Source organism: Bufo bufo, chromosome 1 (genome assembly GCF_905171765.1).
Source record: "Bufo bufo chromosome 1, aBufBuf1.1, whole genome shotgun sequence".
Classification (NCBI taxonomy): Eukaryota; Metazoa; Chordata; class Amphibia; order Anura; family Bufonidae; genus Bufo; species Bufo bufo.
The window spans coordinates 133529756-133552536 of NC_053389.1; the positions used below are offsets into that span (position 1 = coordinate 133529756).

The following is a 22781-nucleotide window of genomic DNA, read 5'->3' on the forward strand; positions in this document are numbered from 1 at the left end:
CATTGTTAAGATGAATTCTCAGCTGGTCCTGAACCCTGTGAGTGCCTCTTGTGAGTGTTTCCTGTGAGTGCCACCTGAATCCTGTGAGTGCCTCTTGAATCCTCTGAGTGCCTCCTGAGCCCTGTGAGTGCCTCCTGGACCCTGTGAGTGCCTTCTGAATGCTCTGAGTGCCTACTGAATCCTGTGAGTGCCTCTTGAGCCCTGTAAGTGCCTCCTGAACCCTGTGAGTGCCTCCTGAATCCTGTGAGTGCTTCCTGAACCCTGTGAGTGCCTCCTGAATCCTGTGAGTGCCTTCTGAACCCTGTGAGTGCCTCCTGAATCCTGTGAGTTCCTCCTGAACCATGTGAGTGCCTCCTGAACCCTGTGAGTGCCTCTTGAATCATGTGAGTGCCTCCTGAACGCTGTGAGTGCCTCCTGAATTCTGTGAGTGCCTTCTGAATTTACTGTATTGTTTTGAGATGGGCAGCGCTCAATTACTGATCACAGGAGAGGAAAATCCTAAATTCTTTAACTCAGTAAAAAAAGACTGAAGAGAAACTGAAGGTTATTACACTACATAAGCGACATTCTCCACAGATACACAAGAGTGATGTATAATAATTCTTCCAGAAAGTGAACGTTTGAGACAAAGTCAAAAGATGAAGACTTCACCAATGATGAGAGAGTCAGTGTAATGGGAATGGATGAGGATAGGATAGATAGATAGATAGATAGATAGATAGATAGATAGATAGATAGATAGATAGATAGATAGATAGATAGATAGATAGATAGATAATTAGATAGATAGATAGATAGATAGATAGATAGATAGATAGATAGATAGATAGATAGAGAGATAGAGAGATAGAGAGATAGATAGATAATAGATATAAGATAGATAGGTACATAGATAGATAGATAGATAGATAGATAGATAGATAGATAGATGTGATAGATAGATAATAGATATAAGATAGATAGGTACATAGATAGATAGATAAATAGATAGATAGATAATAGATATGAGATAGATAATAGATTTTCTGGGGCTCCCTGAGGCATCCTCCTCTCTTGTCCTCTCTCAGTGCCATAAATAATGGGCAGGTCTCTCCTCGCCTCAGTTTCTGCCTTCAGTCCATTCTGACATTAACTAGTGGAAAATTAGTGACATGTCCCATTAGTGCGGAGGTTGTGGTCGCAGGGAGGGCGCCGCCTGCGGCCTCTGCATGGGGCTGCTCCGGTTTCACGGTCTCTTCAGGAGCACAGCTTCTGCCAGTAATCAGCTTGTCTCAGCAAATTTACAATTCTCCACGGTCCTGCACATAGCCTGCAGCATGTCCCAGAGCCTCATGACAGAGAGGGCCATCTAAACATTATTCTGCTTCACCTACCGATCCTGGTGGTCGGGAGCAGTACACATAGATGCTATGGGGGGTCCGCAGACACCTCTCATACTCACCAATGCCTGCCCTGGGGGGATATACAGGGAAATGCCTCCCAGACCACAAGGAGTAATAACTGGAGTAATGCAAAATAAATAACCGAATAATTGAAAAGATGATAGAAAATAATATTGAATGTAATAGGATACTAGTATAACAAGGACAGCAATAACAATAGTAGTATCCTCACCCTTACCCCACTAGTACTACCATCACTACTACTATAATAATGATAATAATAGAAGTATCTTACCCTTTTACCTCATTAGTACTACATCTCTACTTCACTACTACTTTTACTGATATTAATAATGATGATAATAATAATAGTAATAATAATAATAGTAGTAGCATACTAACCCTCACCCCAACACTACTACATTACTACTACTACTAATAATAATAATAATAATGATAATAGAAGTATCCTAAACTTCCCCTCACTAGTACTGCCTTCACTACTACAAATAATATTGAAAATAATAGTAGTATCCTAACCCTCACCCTACTAGCACCAACATCACTAGTACAATTACTAATGATAATAGAAGTACAGTAACCCTCATTCTATTAGTACTATCATTACCACTACTACTACCACCACCGGCACCACTATTACTAAATAATACTACTATCCTAGCCCTCACCCTACTAGTACTACCATCACTATTTCTGGTGTTTATAAGGGCAATAATACTATTATCCTACACCTAACCTTTCTGCTACAAATAACAGTGCTAATAGTACTAATCCTACTGCTACTAATAATAATAGTGGTAGTATTGTAGCCTTAACTCTAGCACTGCTTCTAGTAATAATAATAGGAGTAGTAATTGTGCTAATAACAAGACTGCTAATACTACTATTACTAACCATACTAGTGGATTACTAACCCTACCTTTACTGGGAAAGGTTGTAATAGTTCTGCCTATAATAGTGCTATTACTAGTACTAGTACTAATGTAACAGTATTCTTAATAATACTAGCAGCATATTAATCATAGCAAGTAGTATATTAACCTAATAATAATAATAATCTAACCATTCTTCTATTCATAAAGATAATAATACTTCTGTTGTTGGTAATAGGTGGCACACTGCGGGTATACTAATCCTACCTCTACTAACCCGGTGATAATACTGCTACTAGTAGAATAACGTTAATACTACTAGAACTACTAGTAGGAATATAGCGAGAATATTAATAGAAAAGTTGGTGATTTAGAAAGTTAATGTTTATTTTTAAAACCATTTAAAATGTGAAACTATTTTTTTCAACAAATTAAATACAAAATATCAAGTCTCTAAATGTATCAAAACAGATGAAGTAACAGCTGCTCCCCCCTGCCCCTCTCCATCCATTACCCACAGGGGTCTTCTTTATGGAGCTCCCAGGATTACTGTGGACTGAAAACTTTCAATTTATCAGGAAAAAAAGCCTGAAAATCCTGCCTGGAGCGAGAAGATGAGAGTCCCCCCTAGGCTCTAATAACCGGCACTACCGCAGCTCTGCTATGCACTAACCTGCAGCATCCATGATATCAATGTAAAGGGGGCGATCAAATATGGAAGAAATCTATAAGGTAAAGGAAAAGGGCACGCGTCCATTTTCAGCAATGTAATCTCAGATCAAACAGACAGCAGAGGATTTCTATAGAGTTGACTATAGAGTTGTTTAAGGGCCCTGGGTTTGGTTTGGGGACAATGGCAGAGCCCTAAGCTGTGCATTTGATGTGAGGAGCTGAAGAGGGGGACTGGGGGCTTATTAACATCACATTGTGTTACTCAACCTCTCCATGGACATAATAAAAGGGAAAGTAGTTTTATCTGCTACATTGTTAGTAGAGGCTTTCTCTTTGTGGTGCAGCTCTGGAAGAAAGGGTCTGAATGGGGACAAAGGCTCCAGCTTCATTGTCATACATGAGGCCGGGGCCATTGTCTGCTGCAGGAGGTAAACATCTGTCCTGCCACTGGAGCACTTCACCAGGGTTAGCATGACAAAGGCCAGGGGCACTCCACAGAGAAGCTACAGCCATGTCCCTGCCACAGGGTGTACACAGGAGAGCTCTCTACAGAGGGCGTGGGAGTGGGGAGAAGGTCCTGTCAGGGGATTATCTATCTATTCATATCTATCTATCTATTTATCTATCTATCTATCTATCTATCTATCTATCTATCTATCTATCTATCTATCTATCTATTCATATCTATCTATCTATCTATCTATCTATCTATCTATTCATATCTATTTATCTATCTATCTATCTATCTATCTATCTATCTATCTATCTATCTATCTATCTATCTATCTATCCATCTATTCATATCTATTTATCTATCTATCTATTCATATCTATTTTTCTATCTATCTCTTATCTATCTATCTATCTATCTCATATCTATCTATCTGTTATATTATATATATATATATATATATATATATTCATATCTATCTATCTATCTATCTCATATCTATCTATCTATCCCATATCTATCTATCTATCTATCTATCTATCTATCTATCTATCTATCTATCTATCTATCTATCTATCCATCTATCTCTAATATCTATCTATTTGTTATATTATATTATATTTTATATATATATCTATATATATATATATATATATATATATATATTCATATCTATCTATCTATCTATCTATCTATCTATCTATCTATCCATCTATCCCATATCTATCTATCCCATAATACCATATCTATCTATCTATCTATCTATCTATCTATCTATCTATCTATCTATCTATCTATCTATCTATCCATCTATCTCTAATATCTATCTATCAAACTATATATATATATATTATCTATCTATATATTTATACATATCTATCTATTTATCCATCCATCTATCATGTATTTATCAATAATGTATCTATCTATATTTATTATATATATATATATATATATATATATATATATACATATATCTCAATCTATCTATTCATATCTATCCATATATCTATCTATCTATCTATCTATCTATCTATCTATCTATCTATCTATCTATCTATCTATCTATCTATCCTCATCCATTCCCATTACACTGACTCTCTCATCAGTGGTGAAGTCTTCTTTTGACTTTGTCTCAAACGTTCACTTTCTTGAAGAATTAGTGTATTTTTGACAAGTATGATTCACTCTTGTGTATCTGTGGAGAAAATGAAGTTTTTATGGCAAATCCCTGGGATTTTCGGGCACCTTAGGGCGAGGAGAATTGCTGCTACGCCCCCCGCTATTCACTATGAGAAGGGGCTTCGGGAGATGTCATCTTCCCACCATGACAAAGAGCTTGCAATCTATGCACAGTTAAGGCTGAGCTCCATACAGCTGCAGATCTATATGAAGGTTCTGGCTCTCATCCAGTCACAGGAGGGGACAACCAGGACTATGGGGGGAATCAACCAAAACTAGCGATTGTTAACCCAAGCTCAGTCTCATGGACAGAAAGTCAGAAAAGTGGGAGGAAGCTGAGCCCCATTAACATAACAGTGGAGTCACTAGGTGCAGGGCAGTGAGTTACACACAATGGGGTCTTTGTGGACCCTTAACTAACAAGGCTTTTGTAAAGACATTTTTCCTAGACAAAAAAGTTAAAGGGCAAATACATTGAGAAATCCGTATTTTCTTGAGAAGACAATACTAGAGAATAATAACTGAAGTGTCTCCTCAGCAACAAACAGGACAACTTCATCAGGTGGAACCTACTTACTGAAAACTGGTGAAGGGCAATTACCCCCCCCCCCCCCCCCCCCCCCAAATAAATAAATAAGATTTAGGTCACAAAAATATATTTTCTATTAATTTATAAAATTCTATTCGGTGGGGAAGCCAGGTGAGAAGATCACCCTCCAGTCTCTGTAACTCAGCTTTCCCAGAGCCCTGCATGGCAGATCTGGCTGCCTATTCTGTGGTATTAGATTAGGCTTTTTATTACTAGTTAGCTAAGCATTCATGATCCTGGGGAAGGTGCAGAATAACCTCTGTGGGGGTAGTAGAGGCAGTTATAATGATTGTTCCTCAGCATGAAGTTCTGCAGTGATTACAGTGTGCCCAAATACTGCCAGAAACAATCGGTGGTCCGTGATGGTATGAGAGACATACATAGATTATATGAGATATATTAGATATGGTCTTTATAGATAGAGAGATGTGAGATATATAGATATATTATATGAGGTAGATAATGAATACATATAATATAGAAATAAATAAATGATTGGTCAGTTTGATGTCATCCCTTCCACTTTTTTTCTCCAGGATTTGCATCACATTCCCAACACCCCTAAGATAGATACATGTGAGTAAGTTAGACAGACAGCTAGATAGATAGCATATGTATAGATGGATATAAGATGATACATGGAAAGATATATGAGGTTATAGATACATAAATACTGTAATTAGATAACAGAAGGACAAAGAGACAGACAGCTAATCCGATAGATAAATACACAGATAGGCAGCTAGAAAGATGATAGATAGATTAGATAGATAATAGAAAGAACGATAAGATAATGGGTAATTCTTTCTTTTGGTATTGTATCTGTGCCCTTTCTCTTCCATGACTTTGGCCCCACCACACCTCCCCATTAACCCTGGAAACTGCTTTGTCCAGTACAGGATAATGCTTGGGTGCTTTAAACCGTATCCTTACCATATCTGATATTTGCTGGGACAAAAGTGGGCAACAAGGAGGGGTATTTCAATTTTCCTGCGGGGCCTGCTTCTCCTTGCACTTTCTTGTCTATGTCTAGATTAAGATGCAGTGTGATTTTATTTGCTAATCTTAAATTCCCCCCAATTTTATGTACTTAAACCTTGCAGCCCATATAGACTTAGGGGGTCATTTCTGAACAGATTCATGACACTTTTGTGGTGTATGTCTGGCGCAGATTCTGTCGTACACCATATTGCAGCAGAACCTGCGATTTATTCCCCACTCACGCCAGGTCTAAAAAAGTGAGCGTGGAATGGGCAGGGAAGAGGGCCAGGAGGCTCGTCTCATTCATCATTCTCTAGCCATAAAAATGGTCTAAATATAAGTCAACTAGGAAGCTGTCTTACATTGTGACCGGTGCTGGATACGCCAAAGTTATGTAGAGGCCGGTGCAGGGGCTTATTAAGACCGGCGTCTAAAATGCTGGTCTTAATAAATGTACCCCTCAATACATCCCACAGCTAGGCCGCTTCACATACAAGCAGAAAATTCTGCAAATTAAAATCACCTTAATGGGGATTGCAGAAGTCCATGCGGTTTCTCCCCCATTGGAATGAATGGAACTGATTTTCGGTCGCAGGATTTTCTGCCACCTGCATGCGTCGCGGAACACGTGCAGAAAACCAGCAGGCTTCTACAGTACCAGCAAAGTGTATGGGATTACACAAATCTTATGTACACTTTGAAGATTTTTTCTTGTGGAGACTGACCTGCCGCGTGGATTTCAAATTAAATAGCATGTCAATTATATTTGCGGGTTTAGCTGTGGATTTCACCGTTTTCAATGGAAGGGTGAGATCTGAGGCAAAACTGCATCAAATCCGCACCAAAAGCCGCAATTATTCATTGCGTAGTTTAATGCAGATACGCACATAAATCTGCATGGAAACTTATGCGGATCTTATGCGTGTTCACCGGCACCTGTGTGCAGCCTCCTAAGGCAATGGCTACACGGCGACACTGGTCGCGTGATATCTGTCGTGGCCAGGATCGCTGAGCAGCAGTGATCCCATAAAAATGAATGGGATCCCTGCAGCATACACAAGAAACCCCGCTGTGTATAGAGAATCTCTGGGACTTCTGTCCTCACAGTTTACTACAATGTATCAATTCAGGTAAAATGTATCAACCTCTTTATTTGTTTACACACTGGTCTTGCTAACAAATTCTCAGCATTAGGTCTTTCTAGTTTTACAGCCTCCGGATGTAGGAATTCACTGAGAGCAAGCAGAGATCTTGAAAAGGGTATGGAATTGATACTCAAATCCTATGTTTGCTAAACCAAAAAACCTCATTTGCATGTGGTAACTGACTATGGATGAGGAGCATGGTGGAGAATTGCAAAGTTAACTCAGTTAATAATCGGTGTACAGCGGGCATGTGACGCACACAGTGTGAGGTGACGAAGTGATTTCAGGAATCATTGTCTAATCATTTCCAACAACCTCATTCATAATCCATTTCACGCCCTGTGGTGAAGGATCCCGGGATGAATATAGAGCAAGGACAAAATTACAGCCCAACATACCTATCTGTATATGGAAACCTGGATTCAGTAAGGGCAGGATGACCCCTTTTAGGGCACATGGACATCATAGCGGGGGTTCCGTCTTCAGCCGTCCATTTATGTTGTCTTCCATTACGCTGAATGTCGCCATATAGTACTACATTTCCCATGTGTAGCCGGCTGCAGCTGATCTCTGGGGTTTTCAGAACCTGGACCTGCAACTTCCTTTTGAAAAGGTGTTGTGATGTTGAGACTCATTTATGTTCTCTTTCACACAGGTAAGTTTGTGAACAGTGATGAGCGGCAGGGGCACTATTCGAATTCGCGATATTTCGTGAATATTTGGGCAAATATTCGTCATGTATTTGCGAATTCAAGGATTCGTGATCTCCAGTCATTATTTTCTTAATTGCGAAAATCGGCAATCGGAAAATTCGTGATAACAATTCGCGATAAACACTACTCCTAAAGTCAAAGATATTGCAGCCTTCTCATTGGCCCACAAGCTAGAAGCAGTGAGGGATCATGGGTTCAGATGAAAAAAAAAAAAATTGAATATTCGCGAATATGAATATATAGCACTATATTCTAAATATTCGCAAATTCTCGAAGTGCCAATATTCGCGATAAAACTTCACGATTAGAATATTCGTGATCAACACTAGTTGTGAACGGATAGCATCCAGCCGGAATCCGGATTAACTTTAATGGAAATGTGTACACGAGCGTTGTTTACCACTGATCATGTTCAGGAAAAATCGCAGCACAGTCTGTATTACGGGTTTTTCACTCAGGCCTGGTCCCATTGAAATGAATGGAGCTTGCTTGAAAAACCAAAGGCACACGCATGCAATATATTTTTCACTGATGGTTGCTAGGACTTGTAGAGTGTTAGGCCTATTGCACACGACCGCATGGCTTTTTCAGGGTTTTGCGGTCCGTTTTTCACAAATCCGTTGTTCCAATTTTTGTTTCCATTGTGTTTCCGTTCCGGTTTTTTTCGTATGCCATATACAATATACAGTAATTACATAGAAAAAATTGGGCTGGGCATAAAATATTCAATAGATGGTTCTGTAAAAATGGAACGGATACGGAAGACATACGGAGTACATTCTTCAAACCCATATTTGCAGCACATCAAGCTATTTTTACGCTACGTGGATGATGTCTTTATGGTCTGGCAAGGTACGAAGCAGGTGTGTGAGGAGTTTGTCCGGTTCTTAAATGATCATAATAAAATGAATATGAAATTCACAATAAACTTCGGGGGTACCATATTGGATTTCCTCGATGTACGTGTGACAATTGACGAGGGCACCCTTGTCACCACCGGCTTCCGTAAACCCACCGCCACTAATTCATTGCTCCATTATGACAGTTATCATCCACGTAGCGTAAAACAGGCGGTCCCGTATGGACAATTTATACGCTTGTAACGTATCAATAGCACAGAAGCAGGGTATATAACGCAGGCTCAGGAATTAAAGGAGAGACTCCTACATAGAGGATACCCGGAATCAAAATAAAATGCAGCTTTAGAGAGAGCAGGCCAACTTACACAGGGTGAACTACTAAAGAAGAAAAACAATTTAAAAAAAAGTGTTAAATAGGTTTGCATTTGCCTTCAAATACAGTCCCTTAGCGGACACCATTAAACAGGTTATACTTAAAAACTGGGACATCCTCAAGAATGAAGAGGGGCTCCAGGATTTAATACATAATAAACCTCATTACTTTCAAAAGGTGCCACACTATTAGGCCCCTTTCACACGGGCGAGTTTTCCGCGCGCATGCGATGCGTGAGGTGAACGCATTGGACCCGCACTGAATCCTGACCCATTCATTTCTATGGGGCTGTGCACACGAGCTGTGATTTTCACGCATCACTTGTGTGTTGCGTGAAAATCGCAGCATGTTCTATATTCTGTGTTTTTCACGCAACGCAGGCCCCATAGAAGTGAATGGGGCTGCGTGAAAATCGCATCGCATCCACAAGCAAGTGCGGATGCGGTGCGATTTTCACGCACGGTTGCTAGGAGACGATCGGGATGGGGACCCGATCATTATTATTTTTCCTTATTATAACATGGTTATAAGGGAAAATAATAGCATTCTGAATACAGAATGGTGATGAATCATGTGATGGACCATGTGATGAACGCAGTGACGCCATCAAAGGTCCTATTGCTCACAGTTAAAGACAGAAGTGGATTTAGGTGAGTTAAATTTAATTTAATTTTTTTAACCCCTTCAGCGCTATTGTACTATGCATTCTGTATTCAGAATGCTATTATTTTCCCTTATAACCATGTTATAAGGGGAAATAATACAATCTACAGAACACCGATACTAAACCCGAACTTCTGTGAAGAAGTTCGGGTTTGGGTACCAAACATGCGCGATTTTTCTCACGCGAGTGCAAAACGCATTACAATGTTTTGCACTCACGCGGAAAAATCGCTCATGTTCCCGCAACGCACCCGCACCTTTTCCCGCAACGCCCGTGTGAAACCAGCCTTAAGGACAAGCTGGTGAGAAGCAGGCTTAAGGAGAATAGAACTAGTAATTGGCTCACTGAACGTTTACCAATAGGAAATTACAAATGTGGGGACTGTTCTTTCTGCCAATATGCTTTACAGGGCAAATATTTTTTTTTTGCAGGTATTAGGCATAGGGTAAGGCAATTCACCACATGTAGGACAAAATATGTGGTATACCTGGTGCTATGCTCCTGTGGGTTTTTCTACATAGGGAAGACTATCCGCCCTATGTATGAGAGATTCAGGGAGCACATCAACTCAGTAAGGTCAGGCAAGGGTTGTCCCAGGCTGATTGACCATGTCCATAATAGACATGATTGCAATACTAAATGCTGCCATGGGTCCTCTGGGACTAAATGATCGAAACGATCTAAGTGTTTGTCTACACAGCTAGAGGGCTATGCACGCGATATATGTACATCCATTGTCAGGAAATGTTATGTCTTTACCCCCCTCGTTCCGAATTGGATGAGGTATGTTTTTTAGCGTCCTTGGTTGCTGAGGCAACGTGGACGCATTTAAATGAGCGCATGGGTAGCGCGACTAGGTCAGAGGCCAGAGGAAGCGCAGGTGCACGAAACGGACGTCGCCAGCTGATCACTCAGTGTTCTTACGCTTATGTCCGCCCCAGCCCTTTGTAACTTCAACTTCTATTGAAAATAAAGAAGAATATTGCTGCAATTGGTGAGTGCCGCTATTATCATTTCTTCTCTTTCTTGGATTGTACATTCCGTATGTGTTCCGTTTTTTTTGCGGACCCATTGACTTGAAAGGAGCCACTGAACATGATTTGCGGGCAATAATAGGACATGTTCTATCTTTCAATGGAACGGAAAAACGGAAATACGAAAAAAGGAATGCATACGGAGTACATTCCGTTCTTTTTTTGCGAGCCCATTGAAATGAATGGTTCCGTATACGGAACGCAAAAAATGGAACGCAAACATGTTTGTGTGCAAGAGGCCTTAGGGTACGGTGACACAGAGTGGCCGTGATAAGGTTGGGTTGCGGCCGTGCTGTGGTCAATAACCGCAAGGCCAGTTAGCTGCAGCTGTCCTTCATTTAACTAATGAAGACCGCACTGTATAGCCAGTATGCATTGTTAATGGACATGCAGGATCCTTCAATACCAAGCGGCCACTAACAATGAAGACCGACTATACAGTGCAGTCTTCATTACTTAAATGAAAGGAGATACGGGCTAATTGGCCACGTGGTTCCTGACCGCATCATGACTGCAACCAACTGGATCACGGCCGCTCCTTGTGGCCGTACCTTTATTCTTCAGTTTTCCTTAATGTATGTGAAAAATGTATCAAAAACTGATTGTATCCGCATGGAAAAAACTGAAACACTGAACACAATCACAGACAAAACTGATTAAAGGAGTTATCCAACAACTATAATGACCCCCCAAATACACGGACGCCTCAGATGCCCACACGGCCACCACTCCATCTCCCCGTCGTGCAGATCAAAATTTCGGCGACGGGGAGGATGGGGTCTTGGGATTGGTCAGCCAATAGCAGGCCGCGACGTGGGCGAATCTCCGCAGCATTGCTGCCTGCTATTGAACGCCACCCGCCTTCGCACAGATCAATAGCAGGCCGTGACAAGGGTCCCGGCATTAGGGGGGTCGTTATAGGGGGCTGGATAACCCTTTTGAACTTGCTTGCAATATCATAAATTTTTCCCTGAACAGATCCTGACTCATTCTGTGTCAAAATAAGTCTTAGGCTATATTCATACAATCGTATTTTTAATCTGCATCAAATATGCACGCGGACCCATTCATTTGTATGGGTCCGTAAAACATGAGGACAGCACACTGATTTCATATGTGTTCTGTGCTTTTGTGCGCCCATGCCTTAAATTATAGAACATATCCTATTCTTATCCGTTTTGCAGACAAGTTTAAACATTATTTTACAATGGTCTGCGGGAAATGTGCTGCCTGCAAAAAGGTTACAGTTGTATTAATGTAGCCTTGGTCAGATAATATTGCTTGACGTATGAGAACCATGTGTACGCCACACATGGAAAGTCCCTTCTGTATTATTGGGTCTCCTTAATAGATAACCCCTGGGGTGGGTGTCTGCTCCATTTATTTTCTGTACAGGTCTGAGATGCTCTAGTAGAAAAATCAGACTTTTCTCTCTGCTCCATCTGCTGGCTCACCTGATGGCCCCTTTTCTCTGCTCTCTGACATTATACACACTCATTATAAATGGGGTTGGGACCATCAGTGGCGTTGAGGAGAAGTCAGGTGGATACACAGCTGATAGTCCTACTGAATAGACTGTTAGAATTTGTATTATGGCAAGAAAAAAGCAGCTAAGGAAAGAAAAACGAGTGGCCATCAGTCAGTCATCCGAAAAATTGGGAAAACGTTGAAAGTAAGGGCTATTTGACGATGAAGGAGAGTGATGGGGTGCTGCGCCAGATGACCTGGCCTCCACAGTCACCGGACCTGAACCCAATCGAGATGGTTTGGGGTGAGCTGGACCGCAGAGTGAAGGCAAAAGGGCCAACAAGTGCTAAGCATCTCTGGGAACTCCTTCAAGACTGTTGGAAGACCATTTCAGAGGACTACCTCTTGAAGCTCATCAAGAGAATGCCAAGAGTGTGCAAAGCAGTAATCAAAGCAAAAGGTGGCTACTTTGAAGAACCTAGAATATGACATATTTTCAGTTGTTTCACACTTGTTTGTTATGTATATAATTCCACATGTGTTAATTCATAGTTTTGATGCCTTCATAGTCATGAAAATAAAGAAAACTCTTTAAATGAGAAGGTGTGTCCAAACTTTTGGTCTGTACTGTATGTCAAACAGAGAAGTGCCAGGCCCTGCACAAGGGAGTGGCAGAGGCCTAAATGTTTCTGGCGTAGGCACAGGTCGTAGCAGAGTAAGGGGGCATGGCAGCAGGGGTCGCACCGAGAGGCCTGAGCTCCCGGTGTCATCTAGTGGTCGTGTCTTGACCAGCAACCCAGCGGTTCTGGAATGGATGACTCGGTCATCCACATCGTCCCAAGTGACATCAGACACCCCCAGCCAAGAGTCGGTGAGTTCCTCCGACACGACGCTTAGTTGGCATGGCCAAGGAGCAGGCCGTGTGCCCCCACCTGTCCTGATCCTTCCTCTGGCATTTTCAGTTCCCTTACCGCGAGAAGTATTATATGCCATAGGCTCGGCTCCAGTTTTCGGTGAGGAGGAGCTACTAGAGGGCAGTCAGCAGCTACTGCCCAGCCAAGATCTGGAGGAGACATCCGCCGCTTGTTCCGCTAGGTGGGCAAGTAGTGATGAGGAGAGTGGCATGGGAGCTGGGGTTGTGACCGGTCAGTCTCCTGACCCAGAGACGGTTGAGGAGGACATCTGTGACGGCGCAGTGCGGTAAATACATTCCACACTAAACACAGAAGGGAAGGGAAAAGGTATTAGGCCTGGAATCTAGGGAAAGGGAAAAGGTCACACCTAGTGAGTCCCTACGCCAAGCCCTGACTGCTATCAGTATGAACAGACCTTGATGGTAGGAATGTTCATACGCAGGTACCTAAGCCCAAGCTCACCCTAACAGGGCCCTGCAGATAGTGTTAGGACACGGGTGGCCTATTCCTCCCCAGATGAAGGAATAGGAGACCTTCTCAGGCCTAATATCAAGAGGTAGGGGAAAACAACAAACAACAAAGAAGATATACTTAACTTCCACAAGTATGCGGACGAGCAGAAACTCAGAAAGAACCAACACCAGGACTTCCACAAACAAGGAGCTATCAACCGCATAGCATAATGGGTAAGACCAGACTAAATAGAGGAGAAGTAATGACCACTTAAGCTACACCTGAGACAAGAGGTGTGGTCATCCCCAGCAACAACAGAGAAAAATGAAACTAAAAGAGACGGTCAATCATGTGCAGCCAGGCTCTTTGATATTCTAGTCCTTGTTACAGTGACGTGCAGACAGAACTCGATAATGATGATGATGATGCTGTAGGTGATCGCACTTGGGAGCCGGGTGACAAAGGGGCTTCATCATCATCAGGAGAAGAGGGTTGCAGCTTGCCCGTGAGCCAGCGGAGGAGCCAGCAAGTCGCTAGCGTGGTCGGGAGTCAGCAGGGTGGCAGCAGTAGGAGGTCGGGAGCCAAACATGCCCGGGGTAGACCACCAGCTTCGTGGGAGCCTACCTGCCCGGGATGTAGTGATGCAGGTGTTCAAGGAGGCAGCAGTTGTAGCAGTCAGTCAGTGCGTAGTGTTGTGGGAAAAATCACCTGCTCGGCGGTGTGGCAGTTTTTTCTTAAGCCACCGGTGGAGGTGAACGTGGCCATATGTAGAATCTTTGGGCAGTGGGTTAAGTGTGGCCATGGTGCCAATATTGGCACTACGGCCCTGAGTCAACATATGCAGCGTCGCCATAAAGGGGCCTAGGAGAATCGTGGCTCCGATGTGGTGGTCCAGCCTGCTGCAGCAATCGCTGCATCACCCAGTGGCATGCACCCGGTTTCAGGCAGTCAAGGCTCCACCATCTCAGCCGAAGGGAGCTGTCTGTCCTTCCCATCATCTGCTGGTCCTGATGCTCCTGCTCCTCCTAATCCTTATCAGTCATTCCTTCAGCAATCGATCACCGAAGAGACAACAGTATGCGCGCACTCATGCAACGGCTCAGAAGTCGAACGTGCTCCTGTCCAAGTTGCTGGTGCTGCAGTCCCTCCCTTTTCAAGTGACGGACTCTGCACCTTTCAGAGAACTGATGGCTTGTGCCAAGCTGAGGTGGAGAGTCCCAAGCCATCTTTTCTTTGCCACAAACGAAGTACCAGCCCTGCACACACATGTAGAACGGAAGGTGGGCCAGTACTTGAGCCTGTCAGTGTCTGCCAAAGTGCATGGCAGCACCGACTTGTGGAGCTGTAACTACGGTCATGGACAATACATGTCCTTTACAGCCCACTGGGTAAATGTGGTTCCTGCACAGCCACACCAGCAACTTGGCCAGGTAATGCCATTTCCCACTCCACGTTGCCACGCCGTTGGTCCTGCGACAATGTCCGCCTCTGCCTCCTCATCCTCCACCAAATCCTCAGCCTCCATTGCAGGGACAATTCACAGTGCCTCTCCAGCATACCACATGTGCAGGGCACGGTGGTGTCACGCTGTTCTGCAACTCGTTTGCACACAGAGGAGGAACTGCTCCACGTCCTTCATCAAGAAATAGAATCCTGGCTTTCTCCTCGACAACTCAAAATCAGAACCATGGTGTCCGACAACGGGAAGAACATTGTGTCAGCGCTGCGTCAAGGAGGGCTGAGCCATGCGCCCTGCATGGCACACATGTTCAATCTGGTTGTCAAGCGGTTCCTGAAGTCTTCCACCCATCAGCAAGACATCCTAAAAATGGCCAGGAAACTTGCATGCACTTCATTCACTTGTACACCGCAAAGCACACCCTCCTTCAGCTGCAGCGGCAGAACGGCACCCCCCTACACAGGCAGATATGCAACGTTTCCACCCGTTGGAATTTCACCCTCTATATGTTGGACCGACTGTACGAACAGAGAAAGGCCATAAACAATTTCCTGATGATCCAAGCGGACAGGAGTACTCAACTGTGTAACTTCGATGTCAGCCAGTGGCAGCTCATGTGTGACACCTGACGTTTGCTCAGGCCCTTTGAGGAGGCCATGTTATTTGTCGGTCGCCAGGACTATGGGATGAACGATGTCATTCCACTGCTTTATGTCCTGGAACAGATGTTGGTAAATATGGCTGGTCAGGGGACTGGACACTTGGCGCCAAGATCTCATGGCCACATGAGCCCTATGGGGGCTGAACTGGAGGAGGAGGAGGACATTGGAGCACAAGCAATGTATATTTTCTGCCTATATAAAGTACGCTAAAAACTGTTTATTATTATTATATTAAAAATCTCCACAAAATAGGCTTGATAGGGTGAATAGGGATGTCTCAGACTGATGATGCTGATCCCTAAAAACACTCCTATCACTAGGACTCCTATATGTAAGGAGTGTACTAAGTTGGTGTAATTCCTCTGCCAGTAAATAGGGGTGTATGGCCATCCAATATCAGTATACCTGGATAAACAACGGTATATAATGTATAAAACCTCCTTATTGCTAGGAGGACATACACAGAATGTAGTATCAGGTTACACTGTAAGGATGGCTAAACCCTAAACTGGTAGCTTTCTAGACAGGAATGAACCACTAGGCTCCAGATATATCGACGAGAGTCAGTCTGCATATGTGACTGCAGAAATATGTTGCTTGACGCGTTTCCCTATCCAACTGTTGGTTGGTTCATCAGGAGCAAATCACTAAGTCCACTGCTAACGCTGAATATTGCCCCCTCACACTGGGTGTGCAACAAGTGGCAGAGAACTTAGGAGTGTCTGACTAAGAGTATGCTGCATGCCACTGATGTCGTGCGTGCAGCAATGAGCCTCCGGCATATGTGGCCGTAACCCGCGCGTAGCGCGGACTTGTTTATATTGAGGAAACTCCTCCCATCTGTGTGACCGACCCATAGTGAGTATCCAATAGAAAGTGAAACACGTCACCTAACTGCGCCCATTCTTTCCGTCACAACCAGATGACGGGCGATCCATCATCTCGTCGAGCCAAGGCTGACAAAAGCCTGGCTCCGCCCATAACGTCACTCATAGGGGGGAGGATGAAAAGATGACGTGTGCTTCGTCTGCCCTCAATGTATTGGTCAGTACAACAAGAGGGAGGAGTAATGAAAGGTCCGTGACGCACGCTTGAGTTTCTGAATAAGCGGGGACACAAAAGGTAAACAGATACATTATCATACAATCCGAACTCCTTGTGACATCACAGGAGAACAATACAGGTCCCCCATGATAAGTGACAAGGAATGACAAGTAGAAGAGTACGAGGGACATACTTAGAGAGGAGCACTACAATTCCTAAGTGGATAGATGCACTACCCATAGGTGCTCAAATTAGATGTCAAAAGTCTACAGGGGAGTGATATTCTTATTAAAGAACGGTATATCATACAAAAGCAAGGAGTGAGATATGCTATTAGAAGTTTATTCAATGAAACAGGCAAATGAAATCGCATCATTAAGGCCCTTGGGCTTTACAGTATTGAGGGTGAACATCCACTGTGCCTCTTTTCTTAGGAGAAGTGTATCGATATCACCTCCCCTGGGTGGTGGCCTGACATGTTCTATTCCTTGGAATTTGAAGCAATCCATATTGCCAGGATGACAGATGGCCACATGTTGTGCCACAGGGGTGTCTCCAGAATTTTTAATTTTTAGGAGATGCTCACCTATGCGCCTCCTAAATTCCCGTTTCGTTTTCCCTGTGTATTGTATACCACAAACACAGGTAGCCAGGTATACCACCCCAACTGTCCTACATTTAATGAAGGATTTGATGGAATATTCATGTCCTGTGGCTGAGCTCTTAAATTTCGTGCTTTTCCAGATAGCTTTGCATGCTATGCAGTTGCCACACTGGTATGTGCCATTAGGTCTGTTGTGCCCCCAGCCAAGTCACATCCCTAGGGGTATTAAAGGCACTGTGAACCAGTTTGTCCCTGATATTACCCCCACGTCAGTATGTAATTATGGGACGACTGCCTACTAGATGACCAACATCCGGATCAGTTTTTAAAATGTCCCAATACTCAGTAAGCAACGCACGTATCTCACTACTTGCTGTGTCAAAAGTGCCAATTATCCGTATCTGTGCATCATTGGATGTTCTATTTCTAGGATGCAAAAGTTGTTCTCTATTGCATGCTGCTGCATGTTGGTATGCTTCCTTCAAAATAGGTTTCGGATAACCCTTTTCTGTAAACCGTTTTTTAAGGTCATCAGCCGAGGCCTTAAAGTCAGACCATTAAGAACAATTGCGTCTCATTCTAAGGTATTGTCCCTTAGGAATGCCCCTCTTGAGTGGGTAAGGATGTCCACGCTCCCATCTCAAGAGGGCATTAGTGGCCGTTGGTTTTCGGAACACTTTTGTTTTGATATAACCTGAGGGGTCAATCTCAATTGCAAGATCCAAAAAGGTGATCCGTTTGTCATTTCTGATGTAAAATACAGACCCAGGGAGTTAATGTTCAATCTTGATACAAAGTCCAAGAAACTCTCCTTTGTGCCCTTCCATAGAATGAAAATGTCATCAATGAACCTCATCCATAATAATATGGACGAGGTCCATTGTTCCATTTCCTCGTTGAAGACAACCTCTCTCTCCCACCAGCCCAGGTAGAGGTTAGCAAAGGTAGGGGCACAGGGACTACCCATTGCCACCCCCCTGAGCTGGCGGTAGAGAGAACGGTCAAACAAGAAAATGTTGTGGTGCAGAATAAAATTCAACAGTGTGATCACAAGTTCATTATGTTCATAGAATTGTGACCCTCTTTCCAGTAAGAATGCATTGGCTGCCTCACAGCCCTGCTGATGTGGGATAGAGCTATATAAAGCTTCAACATCCAAACTGGCAAGTAGGGTATCTTTATCACATCTGATGTCGTTCAGTCTCTTAGGAACATCCATAGAGTCCCTAACAAAAGATGGTAGGCTAGATACAAATGGTCTCAAAACCCTGTCAACATATATACTAATTATTTCAGTGAGGCTACCAATGCCCGACACTATCGGCATTCCCTTTAAAGGGTTAGTCCCCTTGTGTATTTTGGGTAGACTATAAAAGGCTGGTAGTGTCGGGTAGGTGGGCAAAAGGTAAGCTAGTTCATTTGCACTTATCAATTTGCGCCACTTTGCTCTACTCAGAATTTGGCCTAATTCCTTTTTGTAAGCCTCAAGAGGGTTATGATCCAATTTAGTGTAACAGGTGTTGTCGTCAAGAATCCTCTTGCACATCTGAACATAGCAGCTGACATCAAGAACAACTATATTGCCCCCCTTATCTGAGGGCTTAATTATAACGGTTGAATCTTGCTGTAGTTGTACTAATGCCAACTGCTCTTGCTCAGACAGGTTTCTTGGATAGGGACTCTGGACATGTAGGGAACGTAGTTTTTCCGTGACAACAGTGAGAAAGACATCAAGGGGCGAATGATTAGCTAGCGGGGGGGAACTTTTTGGATACAGGTTTTAGATCAGTAAATGGTCCTTCGCCTGTATTTCTATCACTTTCCACCAGAAGATCTGCAAGCAATCTTACATCAGGAAGATCCTCCTGATCTATACCCAATTTCTCACATTCTTCCCTATCATGGGTGTAGAAAAACTTCTTCCATTTTAATTTTCTGATAAATAGATTGATATCTTTCACCCATGTAAAGGGATTGAATCTACATTCAGGTACGAAAGACAAGCCTTTACTCAAGACTGTCATTTCAGTGGTGGTAAGGATACGTTTTGAGAGGTTAATAATCTGTGAGGTGTCAATTGATCCAGACCCCTTTATTTGCCTTTCCTGTTCCTGAGTGGAGGCAATGTATACAAGCAATGTATACCGAAATGGGTGGTTTTTCTACACAGGTGACAGGAGAGGAGGAGCAGGAGGAGCCAGAGGAGCTACAGGGCGATGAGAAAGACGAGACAGAGGACCCAAACACACCGGGGCAGTATGTAGTGTAGATGGAGGCAGGGAGTTCCTCCGAGTCACTTGTGCAAATGGCCCGCTGCATGCTCACTTGCTTGGGTAGTAACAGCCGAATTGTCACCATTCGTCAGAGGGATGACTTCTGGCTCACCACCTTGCTGGACCCTCGGTACCGGTCCAAAATGGGGGCCTTTTTTACACCCGCTGACAGAGAGGACAAACAGAACTACTATAGAGACATCCTATGTAGTCAGTTGGCCGCTGCCTATCTATGCCATCGTCCATCCTCTCGCAGGTCTGACTGGGGGGGCCCTCTGCGCTCACGTTCCACTGCCATGGCTGCTGGGGAGGGGTGGGGTGGCAGGAACAGTACCAGCTCCATCAGTAGCAGCCTAAGTCTACAGTCACTGATGAGCAGCTTTCTTCACCCGCCGAGTGAAGAAACTACTCACCACCAGCAGTAGCATCTAGACCTGCAGCAGAACCTGAACCAGCTGGTGGTGGCATACTTGGAATGCACCCTGCCAGCCGACGTTGAGGATCCGCTGGACTACTGGGCAGCCAAACTGGATTTGTGGCCCCAACTGGCAGATTTTGTCCTGCCCGGCCAGTAGTGTGGCATCAGAGCGGGTGTTTAGTGTGGCGGGGGCCATAGTTAACCCAAGAAGAACTCGCCTGTCCACACAAAATATGGAGAGACTGACCTTTGTCAAGATGAATCAGGCGTGGATCAGCCAGGATTTCCTCCCACCAATTCCTGATGCATGGCATCAGAGCGGGTGTTTAGTGCGGCGGGGGCCATAGTTAACCCAAGAATAACTCACCTGTCCACCCAAAATATGGAGAGACTGACCTTTGTCAAGATGAATCAAGCGTGGATCAGCCAGGATTTCCACCCACCAATTCCTGATGCATCAGATTAGATCATTCATGGTGCCACACCAACACTTTAATAAAAGAGACCGGTTTCTTCTGACTACCTGCCTCAGCTACTATTCTGATGCTGCCACCCGCCTGATGCAACACATCTGATGCCCAGTGCTCCTTCTTTCATCCACCATCTTCAGCTGATACTGGCATTGCCACCCACCTCCACACTCTGTCATTGTGCCACTCTGTGGCCTCCTGTTGCTGCCGCCACCTCAACACTATGTCACCTTATGCTGCTGCCACCTCCACACTATGTCACCTTGCCACTCTGTGGAATCCTGATGCTGCCGCCACCTTTACACTGCCATTGTGCCACTTTGTGGCCTCCTCCTGATGCTGCCGCCACCTCCACACTCTGTCATTGTGCCACTATGGGGCCTCCTGATGCTGCCGCCACCTCCAGACTCTGTCATTGGGCCACTCTGTGGTCTCCTCATGCTGCTTCCACCTCAGTACTATGTCATAGGGCCACTCTGTGGTCTACTCATGCTGCTTCCACCTCACCACTGTCATAGGGCCACTCTGTGGTCTCCTTATGCTGCTGCCACCTCCATACTATGTCACCTTGCCACTCTGTGGTCTCCTGATGCTGCTGCTACCACCACCTCCACACTCTGTCATTGGGCCACTCTGTGGTCTCCTCATGCTGCTTCCACCTCATCACTATGTCATAGGGCCACTCTGTGGACTTCTCATGCTGTTCCCACCCTCCCTCCTTCATGCCTGGGCCACTAATGATGACATCATCATTTATTTGACCCTTCTTCTGATCTGTTAGAAGGAAGGAAAAATGAGACGCACAACGGATCCTGTCTGTGTAGCAGCTGTAAGGCCTATATGGTCCCATCAGAATTGGCTTGTGATTTGGCTGCCAAAAGCAGGAGTGGGTACAAAACACAGAAGACATGCAAAATTCCATTCATGTGTCATCTCTGTTTTGGATCCACTCCTGTTTTTTTTGGCATTAGCGATACTGATGGATAACTGACCAAATGCTGACCGAGTGTAGGCGGATGCTCCACAGACAGGATCAGTTTTTCTGGGGTTATTGTTCTGAAAGGTCAGAGGAAGGGCAAAATAATCAGTGACGTCAACACAAACTTACTGCTGACCCCCTCTCCACTCTGTTTGGGGGCTCTACTTGTATAAGCGTTTAATAGAACAAGTTCTGTAGACATCTATGTGGAATCAGCTGACGACGGTGTAAAAGGAGTGCGCTTCTTCTTGACGCTAACATCGACCTGTAGGGCTGAGTTCATACTTGAGTTATTTGGTCAGTTTTGGCCCGTGACTGCTCAAGAGCGACGCCTGTCATCTGCATGTCATACGGATTCACAGTATTTTTTCACTACCAAAGCAGACTCCCTATGCGTGTTACTGCAAAGCACAGTGTTCTACACCTCTATAAAGGCTCTGTGCAGCCAGGAAATAGCCGCTTTTTAACGTAATTTGCCGCAAATATATTCAGATTTTCCTAAAAAAAATGGCGAACCGGCGAATGGAATTTTTGAAAAATTCGCTCTTCTCTAATAAAGACTAATTGAAAAAATGATTTCAGTCCAAAATGAGTAAAATGCAATCATAAACAAAATTGCTTCCAAAGGCTTACATAACAGATTTACCCATCACAGACTTTTTTAGGCCATGTTCACACAAAGGATATTCCATGCAATTTTCTGCACCAAAATCTGCACTGAATCTGCTTATAATCCTCCTCCAATTGTTTTGAATAGGGAATCTGTGCTATAGTTTATACAGAGTATTTTTATTCTGCATGTGGATTGATAATCCATGCTGTGGAATGCAAAGCAACATGTTCTTTCTTGGTGCAGTTTCCATATGGAAATTGGCATTGAAATCAATGGGAGGCCTTATCACCACAACAAAATTCTATGTCAGAATCTGCACCGTTTCAGATAGCAAGCTGTATAAATAAAAACAGGAAGGAAAATGTGTGAAATTTTGCCTGACAGCATAATATTACAGGAGCTGTGCCTGCACCTTCATTTGTGGGTGCCAGCTCGATTAGGCTACTTTCATATCTGTGTTTTCCTTTTTTACGGGTTTGACATTCG

At 43.8% G+C, this 22781-nt stretch overlaps 1 protein-coding gene across 1 annotated transcript in view; it reads left to right on the forward strand.

The window, feature by feature from the left end:
* LOC120994749 (transcription factor HES-3-like) overlaps positions 1 to 67 on the forward strand; it is a 2242-nt gene extending 2175 nt beyond the window's left edge. Inside the window, exon 5 of the mRNA XM_040423575.1 lies at positions 1 to 67. This exon is cut by the window's left edge and continues 45 nt beyond it. Within this exon, the coding sequence (XP_040279509.1) occupies positions 1 to 67 (67 nt within the window).
* Positions 68 to 22781: the final 22714 nt, after the last annotated feature.